Raw genomic sequence first — 19,799 nt, forward strand, 5'->3', positions numbered from 1 at the left:
TGTTTACCACTAATAAAATGAATAATGTCATTTGTTATTAAACCATAAATCTATTATTTTGCTTTTAGTATGCTGAAATTGATAAAGTCCCAGATGAAAGCCCTTACATTGGCAAATCCAGATACAAGAGAAATATGTTTGCCACAGAAACTTTCATTATCAGTAATGCCCAGGCAGTACAGATCAAGAAGATGGGACCAAATGAAGGAGAACAACATAGAGATGCACAAGAGAACTTGAGAACCCATGCACCACTGGACACACAACTGGAAGATAAAGAAAGAAAAATAAATGCAGGTTAAACAAAGTTATTTTAAATTCTTTAGAAATATAAAAAGATTGAATATGTAGGCCAATTTTATTTTATAACTCTTTTAATTAAACATTCTGATGGTATGTATCATATTGTCATTAAAATGAAAAGTCTAAAACAAAATTAGTGACTTATTGAACAGATTTTTAAAAAATTATTCCTTTTATGGTTGAGAGTGGTATTTTTGACCAGAATTTAATGGGAACATGTCCAGGGGATCCAAGAATGCATAAATCCCATCCTGCCAATAAGCATAGAAGTATGCATTAAAAGACGTAATTAATAATAACTGAAGCAGGTAAAGAATCACTTTTATTGATGATTATACATGTAGCCAAAACCTGAAGCTGTGCTTTGGATAGGCTGAAACAGTTCACTCTCCTTAGGCCTGGGTCTAAGGTTGGCCTATGACTTCCCTCCATACCCCAGTCTAATTCGAGGGATCTTAAACCTCTGGCAAGTCACATAGAGGAAGAAGTCAAGCCAAGAGGCACTGTAGGAGCCCCTTCAGTATCATACATAGCTATCCACTTAGCTGTGTAGATATTGAAGAAAGAGAAAGCCAACCCGAATTTATATATCCCGCTAGTAATTGTGGCCCATTGAACCATCAAATTAGCGGTTCATCTTCCTTTGACTGTAAGCTGAAAATATGGATGACTAGTAAAGACTGACTTTGCAAGGGGAGATAAGAAGCTGAGTTCTTCTTGTCTGCATTTATTATATGTAAAGCTCTAAAAGGTAAAGGAAAAATAAATCAGATACATGTGCATACTAACTTCAGGGGACTCATGGTTTCATTGGAGGGAGAGAGAGAGGGAGAAAGAAATCTGACATTTGGGGTAAAAAGTGATTGATTTGAAGTCACCTCCAGAATTGGATTTTTTAATAAATTTGGATTCGTTTTTGAGTCCTGTCATAAAGTATTTGCCTCTAACACTGGGTTGTTGTGTTTCAATACACTGATCCTAATTATGACTTAGTGGCATATAAAGTATATATTTCCCAATAAAATCCTCTTTCTCTCAAAATGGTGCACAACATTGGGAATCTCAAGTATTGTCCCTTTTATGTTAAGAATTTTACAGACAAAAAGATTAATTCTATAGCATATCACAAAACAATTTTTCTTAAAATATTTAATAGAGATGATAGCTATCATAAGTAAGTTTTAAAATGTCTATGATCAACAATGATAGAATTTAATTGAGAGAGAAGAGATTATTGCAAAGAAAAAATCTGGTAGAAATTTCAGAATTTACTTGTTAGTATATGGTTTTTAAATTCACAGCACAAACTCGACTGTCAGAACTACATGATGAAATAGAAAAGGCAGAACAAAAAATTTTAAGAGCTACTGAAGAATTTAAACAACTGGAAGAAGCTATACAACGGAAAAAAGTATGTAAAAGCAAAGTAGCCATGCTAAGAGGAAATGAAAAAGTGAAAATGAAACATGTTTCCCTTTATAACAATATGTTTATTTTAAAGTCAGTACAGTCTAATTAATCACAGAATAATGAATTTCAGATTCAAATATCATTCTAGCATTTCTTATTTATCCTTTCATTCATGATGATGTCTTCAACATTTTATAAAGCATATAGAAGTAAATGACTGAAAATTCACGTGAAAAGTTGTATTTGGTCTACTACATTGTGAAAGTGACTACTTTCCCCCAAGAGAGTCACTTCCTGATATCTCTTTTAACTAATTAAGCACCCTCCACCTTTAAGATACTGGGACCCAGATTAAATGCTATAGAAAACTATAGCATGAACATTATCAAATAAGAAACAAACCAAAAAGATATATTATATACAAAAAAGATGAAAGTAGCTTATTCTGAGAAATTACCAAAGTATTTCATGCAGAAATGAGTAGTTAAGTCCATGATGTAATTTGATGGTGTGGGAGATTCACAAAAGGAAGTATTTTGAAATTTTTATTTTTAAATGCATACTTGTTTACAACTTGTAAGAATCGATATTTTAAAATTATAATGATAACTATAATCATATCATAATAGGTTGAAAAAATGTGAATTCCAAACCATAGGTTCTTTTAAAAGATATACTATAGTGTTACTTTTAGATTATACAGAAACTAGAAATTGGCTGGATTGTCTGGAAACTTACTATATGCCTGACTAGACTGGCTCCTGAGTAATGTACAAAATAGACATGAATCTCTCCTTTGTGAACAGACTTGTAGGGAAAATAGATAATAAACAAGTTTAAAAAGTGAAAAGAAGATTCGTAGTTAAACAGCATCAGTATTATAGGAAAAATACTGAGAAAACTTTAGATTATAGGGCTCTTGAAGGTTTCTCTGAGAAGGTGGTGTTTAGATTTTTTTTTTTTTTTTTTTTTAGACCAGGGTCTCACCATGTTGCCCAGACTAGTCTAACAGTTCCTGGATATAAGTGATCCTTCTGCTCAGTCTCCCAAGTAGCTGGGTCTATGGGCAGGTTCCATTGTGCTGGGATTGGAGGTGACACAAAGAATTCGAAGGAACTAGAGAGACAAGAGTTAGAAGAAAGAGTATTCCAGGCAGAGATGGCAGTATTTGCAAAAGGTTTCATAGTAAAAATTCGTCAGCTGAGTGAAGGAAAGTGTACTAGACGATGAATTCTAAGAGTCATGAGGTTAAAGACCATGCCAGGTTTCACTGGCCATTTTAAGAATCTTGGATTTTATTCTGTATGTAGTGGGAAACTTTGCAGGGCTTAAGTAGAATGGCTGATCTATTTGTCTATATAAGAGGTCACTTTGGCTACTGCTTAATGGTGAAATGGGATGAGAGAGAGAATGAAGATCTGTGGATTGGTTAAGAGGCTGGTATTTAGTTCAAGCAAGAAACAGTAACAGGATGAATGAATCAGGAAGGTGGCGGTGGCTAGGGAGAGAAAGCCAACCAAATTGCAGGTCAAATGGGCAGGAGAACTGTCAGGGCTTCCGGATGAATTGAAAGTGGGAAGCCAGGTGGATGGAGCATCGAGATTTTTTTTGTCTTTAATATTTTTTAAATGTCAATGGGTCTATATTTTGTTTATTTATATGTGGTGCTGAGACTTGAACCCAGTGTCTCACACATGCTAGGCAACTAAGCCAAACCCTAGTCCCTCAAGATGGTTTTAATAGTTAAATATTTTACAGTAAACTGACTATACAGGTAGATGTTAATAATATGCATGATTTGGAAATAAATGGATGTTTATAAATATGATTGGAAAAATAATTATTTATTTAAATGAGTAAATGTAACCCTAAATTGTTCTTTATACTGCTTATTTACTTGACCTGCTAAGGTAAGTTTCAGCCTCGTTCTTACCAGTAAAATAAAAATTTCAATTTAATTAGTGGGACAGACATGTGTCCTTCCTTGGTGGACAGACTGGTAGACAATAAACAAGTTTAAAAAGTAAAAAGGAAATATGTAGTTAAACAGCATCAGTATTATAGGAAAAGCACTGAAAAATATTTAGACTGTGTGTGTGTGTTTGTTTGTTTATTTGTTGTACTGGGGATTGAACCCAGGGTGTTCTATGAGCTCGTTCCCAGCCCTTTTAATTTTTTTATTTTTGAGACAGGGTCTCTCTGAGTTGCTAAGGCTGGCCTTGAACTTGCTATCCTCCTGCTTGGGCTCCTGAGTAACTTGGATTAAAGGTGTGTACTGTCACACCTGGCTTTAACAAGAGCTTTTATAATTCTGTGGTTGAGATGATCTTATCTAGGTAACACAGAATTTTAAATTCAATTCCTGACTATGAAAGTATTGTGATTAGGGGGAATTGTATGATCATCACAATATTTAGTCTTATTTCCTTCTAAGCTTCTATTTGCATGTTTTTTCACATATCTAATCTCCTTGTGTGACCTTGGGCAATATATCTAAATTTTCCATAATTCAGTTTTCCTATCTGTAAAATTACAATAAATATGCTTTCTACTTTATATGTTTTGAGAAGTAAATTGAAGCATATAAAGAGTTCAGAACAGTACCAGGCACATAGTAAGTGCTATGTAAAATCAGCTATCTGTAATATTAGGTTTATGATTAACATTTTACAAGTTGCTTATACTAGAATGACAACTGTACCTATTAAATTATCAGTTTTCACAAACTAGTAAAATAATAAGGTTTTCTACTTAATAAGATATAGGGGAGTGCCTAGATAACTACCACATTTTAATTTATAGAGAAATCTGAAAACTGTGCGTGGTGGTACACAACTGTAATCCTAGCCATTCAGGAGGCTGAGGCAGGAGGATTGCAAGTTTGAGGCCAGTCTCAGCAACTTAGTGAGACCTTGTCTCTAAATAAATAAATAAGGGCTGGGGATGTAGCTCAGGGGTACAGTGTCCCTGGGTTCAATCCATAGGACCAAAAAAAATGAGGGTGGAACCTGATAGAACATAAAATATTTTTTACATTGTGGAAGTTGTCTTTATAAATCAGTGTTGTTGGGGTGTGGGGGAATTAGATTTCAGAAGCAGAAAAAGACCTTCTTTTCAAGCAGTTGAGTGGTAGAATACAACTTCTAAATAAATTACGCCAGGAAACTCTGGATCTAGAAATGCATATGGAAAAGCAGCGACAAGAAATTGCTGAAAAGGAGAAGGAGATCAAGGACCTGCAAATAGCCCTAGATACCCTGGATTCCAAAGACCCAAAACATGTAAGTAAATTAAGAAATTTAGACTTCTTCTATGGACATTTGAATATTATTCTCTCTAGATAGTACTTGTCTCACTAATTTTAGCAGTAAAGTCCTTTCTGCATGTCTCTTTTTGGTTTGATGTATAATTTAAGTGATGTGCATATATGTATGTATAATTTATATACATTATATGTATGTATGTATGTGTCATATATATTTATACATATACATAAATACATGTGTATATACATAGGGAATGTGTGAATGAGTTCAGAACAAAACTAGTCTTCAAGAAAGTACCTTTCAGTAAGTGACAGCCGCAGAGTACACTTAACAGTTTCGTTTTATTTCAGAACTAAAGAAACTTGCTCCAAGATGCTCTCCAAACTTAACTCCTTCTCTTTCCTTGCTGAAGGGGGTCAAAGTTCTTTTTCTACCTCTTTAATACTTTATGCAAATATTCTGCTAAAGCTTTTTTGTTGTTTTAATATTTTTTTGTCCTTAAAAAGAAACTTTTCTCAGGAGTATGTCTTCCTAAGATGTGATCAGATGTGGTCAGGTGACGACTGTTAGGTTCAGGCTTAAGTCTTTCTTTCAGTATTCTGAGAAATCTTACTAATGGCTTGTATGTGAACTAGTATTCCTAAAATAAGTGAAAGTATTTCCTAAACATTTTCCTGACATATTTTGAATAGTAAGGATATCTTTTTAAAAAACTTTAAGATCTTTCAATTAACTGTTATCACAGAATCTAACATGCAATTGTAATTGCTTTAAGTACTTGACAGGTTATGTAATATTCTTTGAAATGTTTTAGTAAACTATTATGCCATATTTGTACATGCACATAATGTAATTTGATCAATCTCATTCCCCAGTACTTTCCCTTTCCTTTCCCCCCCATCCACTTGCTCTACTAATCTCCCTTCTATTATCATTATTTTAATTTAGTGCATTATGATTATATATACAATCAAACGGGATTCATTGTAATATATTTGTAGATGGACATAGCATAATTTGGTACATTTTGTACCCCAATACTTTCCCATGTCCTCTCTTCCTCCCTCCTCCCTATCTACTCTATTACCTCTCTTCTATTCTGTGAAATACCTTTGTTTTGTTCCTTTTTTCTCTCTCTCTAGCTTCCACATTTATGAAGTCTTTTCTAATAAAAGCCTGAGACTTTATTAAAATTGAAATCAAAATTAATCTTATTTTAAAGAATTTTTATTAAATGAAAAATTGCTTATTTAAAGTTCTGCATGTGTAATGAGGTTGATAATATCTTATTGTATTTATTTGTTTTAGAAAGCTACCATCTAAGTAAGGTTATCTGTGTCTCTAGGGACCAGCCCTCTGTTTATGAATGTTTGCCTTCTGGGGGGTAGGAAGGAACAGCCCACAGGCTCATGTGCTGCCCCTTCCAGTTCTATAATCTGAGTCTAATTAAAACCCAGGTTGTGTGTTTGGCAGATGGAGAGTTTAATTTTCACTGAATCTCTGTAAAGAATTACATATAGAAAGGGGCACAGTGAGACATAGGAATGTTGTCCAAGTTTTGAAGGTAGCCAGAATCAGTCTGTGCTAGTAGGGGTGGAACATACAAACCAGGTTTAAGTTTCCCATTTGGTTTTGTTTAAAACTACTAAAAGTTAGTTCTTAGTTCTTGGTCCCCACAGCAGAGGGCATCTCTTTTTAATTTGTTCACCTAGAAGGAGTATCTTTTTCTAATTTACTTGAAGTTGCTACACATATTGGCTAGTGGTAGGCACCCCTTGTAGGCTACAAAATGTGAGCCGTTTAGCAAAAGAGAAAGAATCAAGAGTGTGATTTATGTATATTTTTCTTTAGACTTAGATAGACTTTTATTTAATTGACCTGTATTATCTAGTTAGATAAAAGTATCTTTCTGAATAGCAAATAGAATTTGAAAGTAAAAGTTGGACTGTAATTGAAGATATTATAGAAAACAAACATATTAAGCACCCACATGTCTTGCATTGTGCCAGTATTTTGCATATGCTGCAAACTCTTTTTTTTTTTTTTAATCATCCCATCCATGTCAGATTTGTGTTTTTTTTTTTTTCCTTCAATTTGAAGAGAATGAAAATGTGATTTGGGAAGTAAGTGATTTGCCCCCAAATCACCCTTTTAGGAAGAGGTAGAGTCCTTACTTATGCCAACTCCTCACAAAGGGATTAGAGATCTAGAGAAATTAATTATTTTAAAATTAACTCGGTGGGCTCAGTGGTAGAGCGCTTGCCCAGCATTCTTGAGGCCCTGGTTCAATCCTCAGCACTCCCCCGCCACCCTCAAAAAGGGAGCATTCTAACATTAATTCAGAACTAAGTCTAGTCAGGTTTTAAATATGTATATTAATTAAACTAAGTTTCAAATCAGGTCACATTTTAGTTATTCGTAGCTAGAAGCAAAATATCACATTAGCAAATATGATTAAGAAGATTGGTTGATCTCTCCTGTCGGGAAATGTCCGATGGAAGCAAAAGGTAGCGGTTCTCTGGAGGGAATTCCATTGTGGCGATCTCTGCGATCTCTGTGGCGTTGGGGCGTGATTGGCCCTGGGGAGCTTCCTGTGTTATGATTTAAAGCTAGGAGGGTGGGGCCTGCCAGCAGAGGCTCTAGTGACTGGACAGGCTGAGCTGCCACTCACTTTTGGCCAGGAATGTGGTTTGAGGCGCTGGGAAGTTACTGAGGTTCGTGAAACTTGCAAAAATGTGGCCGTCAGAGAGGGAAGTGCACATGAATTTGAAGATAGCGTTAGAAAGCGTTCCGCCCAGTTTCTCTGTGCTCAACGGCTCAGTTTTAACACGACAAATTCTAAGTTAAGGTACGGATCATTTTCTCTCTGTGTGTACAAAGGATTTAGAGGAGGAGGAGGAGTCAGATGTAAGTTCCTGTTTTTACAATAACTCTTCTGTGAGCTCCATGGGGGTGAACATTGCATGATGTACTGTTGCTCCATGTGTTTTATGCACATGGTATTTTGAACCAAATTTTTGTCCTGCATATGAAGTGGTTTCAGTGGACTTTTAAATGGTGAATTTTAAAGACTTACTCATTTAGAGTGCAATTTTTTTTTTTCCTTGAGCCGTACAAATTCGTAGGTAGGATGTAAGCTGAAATCTGCAGTTAACCTTTTCAGAACGATTTCAGATGGGTATTTTGGGAATGTGAGGAAAGACAAGATTTGAAAATTCCAAGTTTTACCAGTAATAAAATAAAAACCTCCCAGTCAAGTTGCCACTTTGTTCTTCAGAAAATGAAGAGACATTTCTTTCAAGTATTTGGGGGAAGCAGATGCCTAAAATTGAGAAGTGTTCTTTTTTGATCTAATGGGTCTTTGTTGTTCAGACTCTGATACAGGTTTCTCTCCTGATAGCTTTTTCATTAGGTGTTGTGTTCCTCTGATCTTGTGGAGGCAAATTTAGAGTCATGGGGCTGGGAGTGGGGTAAGTGGGAAGGCAAAAGTTCTCTGGGGAATTGTTTCCATATGAACAGTTGCCTAAGGAGACATGGACAAGTCATTTGATGGATCTGAGATTCATTTTTCTTATTTGTGAAATTAAAGGTTTGAAAAGATCGGCATTTCTCAATTCCCCCCCACCCCCAGCACATCTGAGAAATAATACAATCCACTCGGTTAACATTGGCTCTCCAATGTGGTGATTATTAGGGTGTGTGTGTGTGTGTGTGTGTGTGTGTGTGTGTGTGTGTGTGAAGATGTTTTTTCCACCAGAGGCCTATGTGGTGTTAGAGGCGTGTGTCTTCCCAATGTCTTTGAGGTCCCTCCCAGTTCCCAGATTATGGAATCTAAAAGCAAAATGTTTGTTTGCAGAACAAATTGAAAATAAACTTGAATCCCAAGTATTTATTTATCTCATATCTTTATTTTCCCTAAGAAACTTTAAGGTACATTTGAATATAGGGTTTTATTTTGTTTTGTTTTGAGGTTAAAAAAGGCATTACTTTATAGAATTTATATCAGAATTTTCTAAATATTAAAACAACTCATGAATAAAGAAACAATATTTTCTGTAATCTTTCCATCCAAATATAATTCCTTTTAACATTTTGGAAGGTACTTTTAAGTCTTTTTCCATAAACATAATGTATTTCAATATAATAAATTAACTGTCTGGAAATTCTTTTTTTTTTTTCATTTGGTGAGAATATTATTTATTGTTTTTTTTTCTTTTTTTTTTTATTGATTGTTCAAAACATTACAGAGCTCAAGACATATCATCTTTCATACATTCGACTCAATTGGGTTTTGAACTCCCCAAATACATAATACAGACTCACTTCTGTTACATACTCACATTTTTACATAATGGCATATTAGTGACTGTTGTATTCTGCTACCTTTCCTATCCCCTACTATCCCCCCTCCCCTCCCCTCCCCTCCCATCTTCCCTCTCTACCTCCTCTGCTGTTGTTCAATTCTCTCCCCTTTTTTTCCCCCCATCCCCTTGCCCCTCATAACCTCTTATAATTTTGTGTATCACTGAAGGTCTCCTACCATTTCCATATGTTTTCCCTTCTCTCTTCCTTTCTCTCCCCCCATTCGTCTTAGTTTACTATTAGTCTTTTCCTCATGCTCTTCCTTCCTGTTCTATTCTTAGTGGCTCTCTTTATATCAAAGAAGACATTTGACATTTGTTTTTTAGGGCTTGGACACCTTTTAATGCCCAATAGATAATACTGAACTTGGCTATGTTACCTTCTAACTGTGTGCTTGGAAAAGTCATCTATCCTCCCTGATCCTCAGTTTTCTTATCTATAGAACAAATATGATTCCCAATCAAGTTATGCTGAAATTTAAATGAAAACTGTTCACATGAAAGCAGTACAGGCCTGACACAAAATAAATGCAAATCACTATATTTTCTAGTCTTCCTTTAAAAATGTTTTTAAGGATTATTATTTTTTAAAGCCTTAAGAATTTATTTTTTCAATTCAGTCCCATATGAAGGCTCAGAAAAGGGGTAAAGAACAACAGCTTGACATTATGAACAAGCACTACAAACAGCTTGAAAGCCGTTTGGATGAAATACTTTCTAGAATTGCTAAGGAGACTGAAGAGATTAAGGACCTTGAAGAGCAACTTACTGAAGGTGAGAATTTAAGGTTGATGTAAGATCAGTCAGTTTCAGTATTCAAAGAACGATGATATGCAGACACATTAATCTAGATATTAGCTTAGTTCAGCTTTTGGTGCTAGTAATTGATAGGGAAATGTTTACAGGGTACCCAAAAGTGTTTAGAAAAAATTTTTAAATTTTGCTTTAGTATGTTTTGTTGCATTACTGCCTAGTAAGTCAGGTCAGTCCACTCAGTGAGCCAAAAGTCAGTAGACGATGACAATAAGTGCTTCCATGTGACTGTCTTCTATGGCATAAAACCCTTTCAGGAGCAAAGAGTCTTCTGTCATCTGGAAAGTCAGCGTCTCAGTATAGGAAGAGCATAGGAAGAACTTTAGGGTCTACTTTTGCAACATTAATTTAAATTGTGGCATTCCCATAATAGTGGAAAAGGAAGACAATAGGAACCTGGGCTCAGCTTAAAAAACAGCATGGTCCTTGTTTTGCTACTATCAACTGTCATCTTAGACATTTCTCTCTTGATCATGAGTTGTTGAGAGAATTAAGAGAGTGTTCAGAAAGTGGTGACATAGTGGGTATCCAGTGTATACTGTGATTTTTTTATTTGTTTGTTTTTTTGTTTTTGAGTCTTTAGGTTATGTGTTTATACTGCCAGTCTTCAAATAGTATATAGTCTTGTATATTGAGTGATTTTGTTTTGTGTTTTCAGCAACAAGAACTCAGTTTTAGTGCATATTTTTATCATTTTTATTTAGAAATTATTTAAACATTTTGCAGCATGAATCAGGCATTTTGTCAAAATTTCCCACAAAATATACTCTTTTTATCCTGTACCTGCTTAATATTTCTGTACTGTGAATAATAATAAGAAAAGTATCATTGCATCCTGAGAAAAAAAAAGTAAGATAGGATATAATTAGAAGGTTAGAATTTCACTCTTGGTTTGCAACAAATCACTGAGTAGAAAAAGCAGTACTTTTTTTTTAATTTACTTTTTAGGGTTTTTTTTAGGTGGACACAATATCTTTATTTTTTATTTTTATGTGGTGCTGAGGATCGAACCCAGTGCCTCACACATGCCAGACGTTACCACTTGAGCCACATCCCCAACCCCAAAAGCAGTACTTTTAAAATATACATTATTAACCTTTTTCCATCTTGCTCAGGCCAGATAGCAGCAAATGAAGCTCTGAAGAAGGATTTAGAAGGTGTCATCAGTGGATTGCAGGAATATCTGGGAACCATCAAAGACCAGGCAACTCAAGCCCAAAATGAATGTAGAAAGCTACAGGATGAGAAAGAGACATTGCTACAGAGGTTAACTGAAGTCAAGCAGGAGAGGGATGAACTGGAAGTAGTTGCTATGGATGCAGAAAATATGAGGAAGGTATGATTTGTTTCTTCTTTCCTGTTTTCCTTAACTTCAGAAGTAGATGATGTTCAAATTAAGTTAGATGAAGAAGTTAAAAATGGTAGTTATAAATAGCAAAAAGTAAAAGTGTTTATTTAATGATTTTTTTTATAAATTGAAACCCATAACCCAGTTTAATAAATAAAACATTGCAGATAAATTTAAAAACCTCTATGTACTCCCTTCCAAAGGTAACAAAATCCTGAATATTATTATTTCCCTGCATCTCTGTTCTTTTATTATATATGTAAACATTTATTTGTGATTTTAAATATTTAAATGAAAGGTCAGTGTACTTATTCTTTGGCATTTCCTTTCATTTATGTTTTTGAGAATTATGCACATTGATAGTTGCAGCTCTATTTTTATTAATGAGAGTAGCATTAATTGTGTATACATTGTGTATACATAATTATTATTTATTCATTGTCTTTTGGGGGGACACTTGGGTATTATTCAGCCTTTTGCTATTACAGATAATGCTGACATTCTTAAACACATCTTGACCCTGGGGACTGCTGGAATTGGGATAAAAATCTTTAAAAGCCCATATGTAAAAGTCTTGGCCACCAGCCTGTGTTGTTGTTGGGAGGTAGTGGAACCTTTAGGAGGTGTGGCCTGGTGGAAGAAAGTAAGGTCATTGGAGTCATAGCCTTGAAGAATATATGAAGACACCAGCCCCTCCCTCCCCCCCCCTTTCTCTGTTTTCTTCTTGGCCTCAATGAGGTGAATAGGTCTCTTCCTCCATGCATTCCCATTATGATGTCTTGTGCCACAGCAGGTCCAGGTGACCATGGAATGAAACCATGAACCAAAATAAATATTTTCTCCTTTTAAGTTGATTATCTCAGGTATTTTCTCATAGTAAGGGAAGTCTGGCTAACATGAGAACTGTGATCAGAAGTGGATCAGAGAGAACATGCATCTTTAATTAACTTCACTAAATATTGTCAAATTACTGTCCATAGTGATTCTGTCAAGTCTACTACCACCAACAGTGTGAGGCTTTTATTTTTTAAGCTTTAATGAGTTATTTTGTTCTTATTTTTCATTCACTCAACAATTAATATTTTGCCCCATTTGCTTTATCTCCATGTAATTTTACATAATTTTATGTATATTTTAAATAGATATTTTTCATAGACCATTTGAGAATTCATCTGCCTTTGCCCCTTATATTTCAGCCTGTGTTTCCTAAAACACTTTTTTCAAGGTAAAAACAGAATAACTCTTAGAGTCAGAAAATGTAATATTTTGTCAAACCTCATGTTTGCCACTCTGCTGAGTTTTAAATGATACCTCCCTCCCAGTCTTTGTGTTAAGAAATTTTTTACACATACAGGAAAGTTGAAGTGGCTTATCTGTGAGCCATTTAGATTTAATAAATATTTTGCTGAATTTATTTTCTGTCTCATAGATAACATACCTTTTTTTTTCCTGATCATTAGAAAGTGGTAGATATAAGATCACCCTTTCATCATACATCTCTTAAAATGATTATTAAAATGTAGATTATTTCTACATCACTATAGTACCATGATTACACCTAGGAAAGCTAGCAGTAATTCCCTAGTGTCGTCAAAGACCTGAACCACATTCCAGTTTTTCCTTATCCTAATATTTTTATAGCATGTGCGCATGTGGACATGTGTATAAAGGGTGAATGTTTGTGAGAATCAAAGTGAATAGTGCTGTAGATTTTCACACATTCTGGATTTGCCTGATTATTTCTTGTGGTTTGTTTAATTTGTTCCTTTATACTCCATATAAAATAGTATCTTATTTTAACCACATTTTCCTTGATTACCGGAGAAGTTGAGCATATATTTGTTTATTTGCCATTCAGGGTTCTTCTTCAGTGAACTCCCTATTCATATTCTTTGCCTTTTGTTGTTGTTATTGTTGGATTGTCTTTCCTTAATGACTTACAGGAATTATTTTTTCTGGCTATTAGTCCTTTGTTGATTATATGTGGTATCTGAATTCCACACAAGAAACCCAAGTGATTGAGATAGGCCCAGTGGTCTTTGCCCACTGAGAAATTTTTCTGTAAAAGTTCTTATCACAGGATCCTCCTCTTTAATCTGGAATAGTTCTATCTAATTCTTCAAGATCCCAAATAGGTGAAAACTGTAACATTTAATTTCAAAAAACAAACTAAAGTGAATTAGAACTGTAGTATGCTAACCAATATGTATTTATATTTTTATTAGCACACATTTAACTTATTCTCTCATCCTTAATATTAGAGAGTGCCAATCCCATTTTCTTCAGTGAAAATACTGTGATTTAATAGGAAGAGCTGTGGGCTTTGGAGTGAGAGGTCTAGGTCATATCTTGATTTCATCCTTTTTCTAGCTATACCTCATTATGCAATTTATTGAGATGTTCATTTTTCAATTCTTCATCTGTAAAACTTTAAGTTGCCTTACATAGTTATTTTGAAGATACAATAAAATAAATGTGAAAACATTTAATCCAATTTCTGATAAAAAATAGGCCTTAAATTTTACCCTCTTTATTTTTTTCTGTCCTATCTTTCTTTGTATGTTTTCAGATTCTTTTAAAGGATCACACAACTGGTTACTTTGGAAGCAATGGGTTGGTAGCTTCCTGACTTTTCTGATTACATTTAGTCAGGGTTCTGTTCTCCAATTAGGCTGCACAGCCTGAGGCTTCATCATGCTGTTATCAGTCAGGCAGCAACAGCTGGCAAGCCTCAGTTTACAGTGCACAAGTTACTTATAATGACTTGCAGATGCTTAAGTAACACAGTGAGGGTTCCACAGTTAAACACACTGAATCTTTTCAGGAGCTTGCAGAGCTAGAAAGTGCCCTCCAGGAACAGCATGAAGTGAATGCATCCTTGCAGCAGACTCAAGGAGATCTCAGTGCCTATGAAGCTGAGCTGGAGGCTCAGCTAAAACTAAGAGATGCTGAAGCCAACCAGCTCAAGGAAGAGTTGGAAAAACTCGCAAGGCTTACTCAGGTAAGTAAGAGCCATGTGCCAATCAGAAACTAAGTTTTAAAAACCCGGGCCTTAAGATACCACCTTAAGGTGGCACAACACCTGAAATCTACCAGCCTGCTTTGGTGCCAGTATCATGCTGTTTTTGTTACTATTGCTCTGAAGTATAGTTTAAGATCTGGTATAGCAATACCACCTGTTTCACTCTTCCTGCTTAGAATTGCTTTAGCTATTCTGGGTCTCTTATTCTTCCAGATGAATTTCATAATTGCCTTTTCTATTTCTGTGAGGAATGCCGAGGGGATTTTGATTGGATCACATTGAGTCTGTAAAGTGTTTTTGGTAATATGGCCATTTTTAATAATATTAATTCTGCCTATTCATGAGCAAGATATATCTTTCCATCTTCTAAGGTCTTCTATTTCTCTCTTTAGGGTTCTATAGTTTTCATTGTATAAATCTTTCACCTCTTTTGTTGATTCCCAAGTATTTTATTTATTTATTTATTTTTGAGGATATTGTGAATGGGGTAGTTTTCCTCATTATTTCAGAGGATTTGTCACTGATATACAGAAATGCCTTTGATTTATGGGTGTTGATTTTATATCCTGCCACTATGCTGAATTCATTTACTAGTTCTAGAAGTTTCTTGGTAGAGCCTTTTGAGTCTTCTGGTATAGAATCATATCATTAGCAAATAGTGCTACTTTAAACTCTTCTTTTCCTATAGTTATTCCTTTAATTTCTTTCGTCTGTCTAATTGCTCTGGCCAGTGCTTCAAGAACTATGTTGAATAGAAGTGGTGAGAGAGGGCATCCCTGTCTTGTTCCAGATTTTAGAGGGAGTGCCTTTAATTTTTCTCCGTTTAGGATGATGCTGGCCTGAGGCTTAGCATAGATAGCTTTTACAATGTTGAGGTAAGTTCCTGTTATCCCTAGTTTTTCTAGTGTTTTGAACATAAAGCGGTGCTGTATTTTGTCGAATGCCTTTTCTGCATCTATCGAGATGAACATATGGTTCTTATCTTTAAGTCTATTGATGTGGTGAATTACATTTATTGATTTCCATATGTTGAACCAACCTTGCATCCCGGGGATGAATCCCACTTGATCATGGTGCATGATATTTTTTAGTTGTAGTTGGACAGAATACCTCTATTAATTTATTTTTTCATATTGTGGTAAGGATCAAACCCAGGGCCTCTCATATGCTAGGTGAGTGCTCTACCGCTGAGCCACAACCTCAGCCCTAAACTATTAATTCTTAAAGGAGTTAATTTCAGGATCAGCTAGAGCCGAATATATCAAATCATAATATTTCAGGTGGCCCCAAACATCTAATTTCAAAAGCAAACTATGTCCTCAAATACAAGTATCAAAATCCCTTGGTGTATCTATAAAAATGCAGATGGCCAGAACCCATCCTGGACTGATAGATTAAAATCTCTATGGTGGAATCCAGGAATCTACATTGAACAAGCTTGATAAGAGATTTCATGTAACTTAAGTGTACCAATCAGAGATCTGTAGATCTGCAGATTATGTTCCATATTCTCAAAGTATGATGTGAAGACCAATCTTGGCAGTCCTAGTGCTAAGAGGAGGAGTATCTCTTTCAATACCAAGTGATCAGTAAAAAGGCCAGGCTCTTGTAACCTTTTTATCAAGAATTAGGAGAAAAAAAAAAGACAATGAAAGTACAAAGAAATACACACACACACACACACACACACACACACACGTATATACACATATTCATACATGTGTATATACATATGTAAATTGAAACTAGTAAGGGCTGTCTTAAAAAAAGGAAAGAATTTTAAAGGATACCATTTGGAAATTTTATTTACTTTTATTAAAAATATGTATTTACTGTTATTTTCATTGTTTTCCCCAACCTCTTGTTTTCCATGACTCTCATCTGTCAACTATAGTTTTATAAAACTTCGTGCTCTTTGTATAACCCTGACAAATGCCAAATGATTGGTATCTGATGAGTAAGGAAATACAATAAAGTAACTACTATAATAAACCAGACCTACTCTTAGCTCCCCTTCTAATCATACCAATGTTCTTTTACACACATTTTTGACATTCATACTATCTTATTTCATGTTCATCCAATGTGCACATACTGACCTTTCTCATGTGCCAGTTTAATTTCTGTTCTGAGGGAACAGAAACAAGTAGTTTGGGCATTCTCTAAGTTAGGAGTCTAGCTGAGGAGAGACAAACAATCTAAACAGGTGATCATCATACTTATGAAAAAAAGGCCTTGACTAAGCACAGGTTCTAGGAAAATCAAAGTAGAGTTCAGAACTTGGATTTTTAGCAGGGAGAAGATAAAGGTGGTCTTTCCTGTAGGAAAATGCAGCCATTTTGTTATCAACCTAAATAAAATTGTATATTCAATCTAACAAAGAATATACTACAGCTGGGCTCAGCCATTCTTTCTGGCCTTCTTTCTCACTCTTCTCTCCTCGTACCTACAAGGATACTTTGAGCACTTCATATGCACTGTGTTCTCTCTCCTTGCTCCTCTGTCTAGAACACTCACCCCTGCCTCTCTTCCTGGCCACATCCTGCTCATTCTTCAATCCTCAGCTGAAACATCATTGCTATAGGGTACTCTTCCATGACTATCCCTTTCTCTGCCACAGAATACTGTCCTTTTCTTTTTCCTACACCTGCTTCATCTGTGACTATGTCTGTGATGTTCCCTAGAGCATCCAAAGCACCTGAACCTCAATGGACAATCAATAGATATTTATTGGATGATAATGTTCATTCTAATTTTCAAGTATAATAAACTAGTCGCTCTTTCAACCAACCATAAAAGGAAACAGTAAAGTAAAATTTAACAGCAACTTAAAAGAAATCCCTTAAAGCTATTCTGAGAAATAAAAAACAGAATTTATTGAATATCAACTACCAGGTGCTTGCATGTCTATTATCTCCTTTAACCTCACTGTTTGCCATTTCACAGAATAATAAGAGGCTGGGAGGCTCAGAGCCATGAAGTAATTTGCCAGGGTCACACAGGGCTAGTATTTGAACAGAATGTCTGACTTGGAAAATGTGATCTTCCTGTCACTCTACATACATGCATTACAAAGCGTTTAATCTTAAAATAAAAGAAAGGAAGGATGATTTTTTTTTCCTTTTTTTTTTTGGGGTGGTGGCACCAGGGATTGAACCCAGGGGCACTTAACTATCCCCATCCCTTTTTTTATTTTGAAACAGGGTCTTACTAAGTTGCTTAGGGCCTCACTAAGTTGCTGAGGCTGCCTTTGAACTTGTGATCCTCCTGCCTCAGCCTCCCGAGCTGAGTGATGGAAGGGGAGTGGAGGGGAGGGCGTGGGGGAAAAGGAAGGATAGTAGAATGAAATAGACATTATTATTACTGTATGTATATATGTGACTGCATGATCAATATGATTTTGCAACCTGTACACTCAGAAAAATGAGAAATTATATCCCATCTGATTCAAATGTATGATATATCAAGGTCATTGAACTGATATGTGTAACTAATTAAAACAAATAAAAATTTAAAAAAAATTTTTTAAAGAATTAATGGTTTAAAAGACTTGCAGTAAATTATTGTGGGTTTTTAATTTTCAGAGTACAAATTAAACTTATTAAAATATAGCTAGAAAGGGCTTGTGTATGTATGTGTATTTATGCCTTTTTGGATCATAAATTATTGCTATTTTACACTTTTATATCGTTGCTTTCTATAACATCAGTTAGAACAATCAACACTTCAAGCAGAACTTGAGAAGGAAAGACAATCTCTCAAGAATGCCCTTGGAAAAGCCCATTTCTCAGAAGAAAAGGAACGAGAGAACAGTGAACTTCGCACACAGCTTAAGCAGCTGCAGGTATAGATTTATTGCTTTGGAATGTATTTGTACATGGGGCATCCAAAGGTGATATCTTTAGTCAGGCATTTAACAATAACCTTTATAACATGTAATAAGCAACTCAAATTATTATTTTTTAAAATTCTGGGCAGGCAGTACCATAGCCTCTATTCCCTTATGACCATGGTTTTAAGATTATTAATGTGAATATTCCCTTCATTGTTAATGATGATGTGAAGAGATGGAAACAATGTCAATAGGAAACAATGTACTGTGTGAATTCATGGAGGAAATCAGTACTTTTGTATTTCTCTGAGAAGCTGATTTGTCACCAGATTGAGCTAAAATAATTAGATTTGTGCATTCCTCTTCAGCTGAAATCTTTGAAATTATCTATGAATTTAACTAGAGTGGGTTGCAGTAGAATTTCTTAATTATAAACAGTTTTCACCATCCTCAGGATGCTATTAAAAATATAATGATTTTACTTTTGTGAAGAATATATTACAGAATATTTTTATAGCTCTTCTCAAAATAATCTGCCCAAAAAACTGCAGTTGGACAGGATTTTCTTGATAATTAAACTCTACCAAAGAAGACAGATGTCTCAGCAAAAAGTACCTGAACCAGCAGGCAGATCTTCAGATCTGCTCTGGATTATGTGGATGACTGCTATTTACCATTTGGAATAAAGGGAGGGAGAAGGGGAATTGCAAGGAAGATAGAAGGAGACCCTCATCGTTACACAAAATACATGTATGAAGATGTGAGGGAAAAAAAGAGAGAGAATAGCATCACCATAGATGGATAGAGAGAAGTTATGGGAGGGGAGGGGAGGGGATGGGGGGAAAGGACTTGGTTTGGGGGAAGACTTCCAAAACACAGTGCAGGGAGGATTCTAATAAATTAAGACTATGCTCATGCAAATTTTCTCTTTTCAAAACCTCATACATGTTTTTCCTCAAAGTTTAAGGAAATCTGATAATGTAGAATTTTAAATTTTTACTGCTATCAGTTTAACTTCTGAAGCAAATACTATAAAAGATGTACAAGTTTTACATTCTTATGTGAGAGGTGTGTGTGTAGTGAGTTTGTGTGTGTTGGTTGTCACTGGATTATTAGTGTTTATTTTTACTATGGGAATTTTGAAATAATCTAAAAAACACAGAGAATAGTCTTATGATCCTTTATTTGTCCGTGATCCAGTTTAAACAATTGTCTGTTCATTGTTCATTTAGTCCATCTCTTTTTGGCCAGGATATTTTTTTAAAAATCTCATACATCTTTGTTTCACCTATAAATACTTCAGTATATATCTCTTACAGGAAAGTACTAAAATATTCTTTGGGGGCCTTCTCCAAGGTAGAAGCTAAAATTAGCTTTCCAAAAGACTGGCCATGCCATAGGACTACCTTAATTAGAGCCAGGTCCTTGGTCACTTGGCCTACTA

General features: G+C 35.1%; 1 protein-coding gene across 11 annotated transcripts in view; it reads left to right on the forward strand.

Moving 5' to 3' along the window:
* The window catches only part of Cntrl (centriolin), an 88,506-nt gene that overhangs the window by 33,668 nt on the left and 35,039 nt on the right, over nucleotides 1–19,799 (forward strand). For 9 of the 11 annotated variants that reach the window (XR_013438277.1, XM_021723491.3, XM_040286236.2 and 6 more), the window contains 7 exons: nucleotides 69–297; nucleotides 1,605–1,714; nucleotides 4,800–4,994; nucleotides 9,961–10,114; nucleotides 11,269–11,489; nucleotides 14,326–14,502; nucleotides 18,233–18,367. Coding sequence is in view for 10 of the 11 variants with exons in the window: in XM_021723491.3 (XP_021579166.1) it covers nucleotides 69–297; nucleotides 1,605–1,714; nucleotides 4,800–4,994; nucleotides 9,961–10,114; nucleotides 11,269–11,489; nucleotides 14,326–14,502; nucleotides 18,233–18,367 (1,221 nt within the window). In the remaining variant the exon portion in view is untranslated. Of the gene's footprint in view, nucleotides 1–68; nucleotides 298–1,604; nucleotides 1,715–4,799; nucleotides 4,995–7,640; nucleotides 7,828–9,960; nucleotides 10,115–11,268; nucleotides 11,490–14,325; nucleotides 14,503–18,232; nucleotides 18,368–19,799 lie in introns of those variants that run through there. The other 2 variants (XM_021723493.3, XM_021723498.3) reach the window with 2 other exon arrangements.

This window comes from Ictidomys tridecemlineatus, chromosome 4 (assembly GCF_052094955.1).
Source record: "Ictidomys tridecemlineatus isolate mIctTri1 chromosome 4, mIctTri1.hap1, whole genome shotgun sequence".
NCBI lineage: Eukaryota > Metazoa > Chordata > Mammalia > Rodentia > Sciuridae > Ictidomys > Ictidomys tridecemlineatus.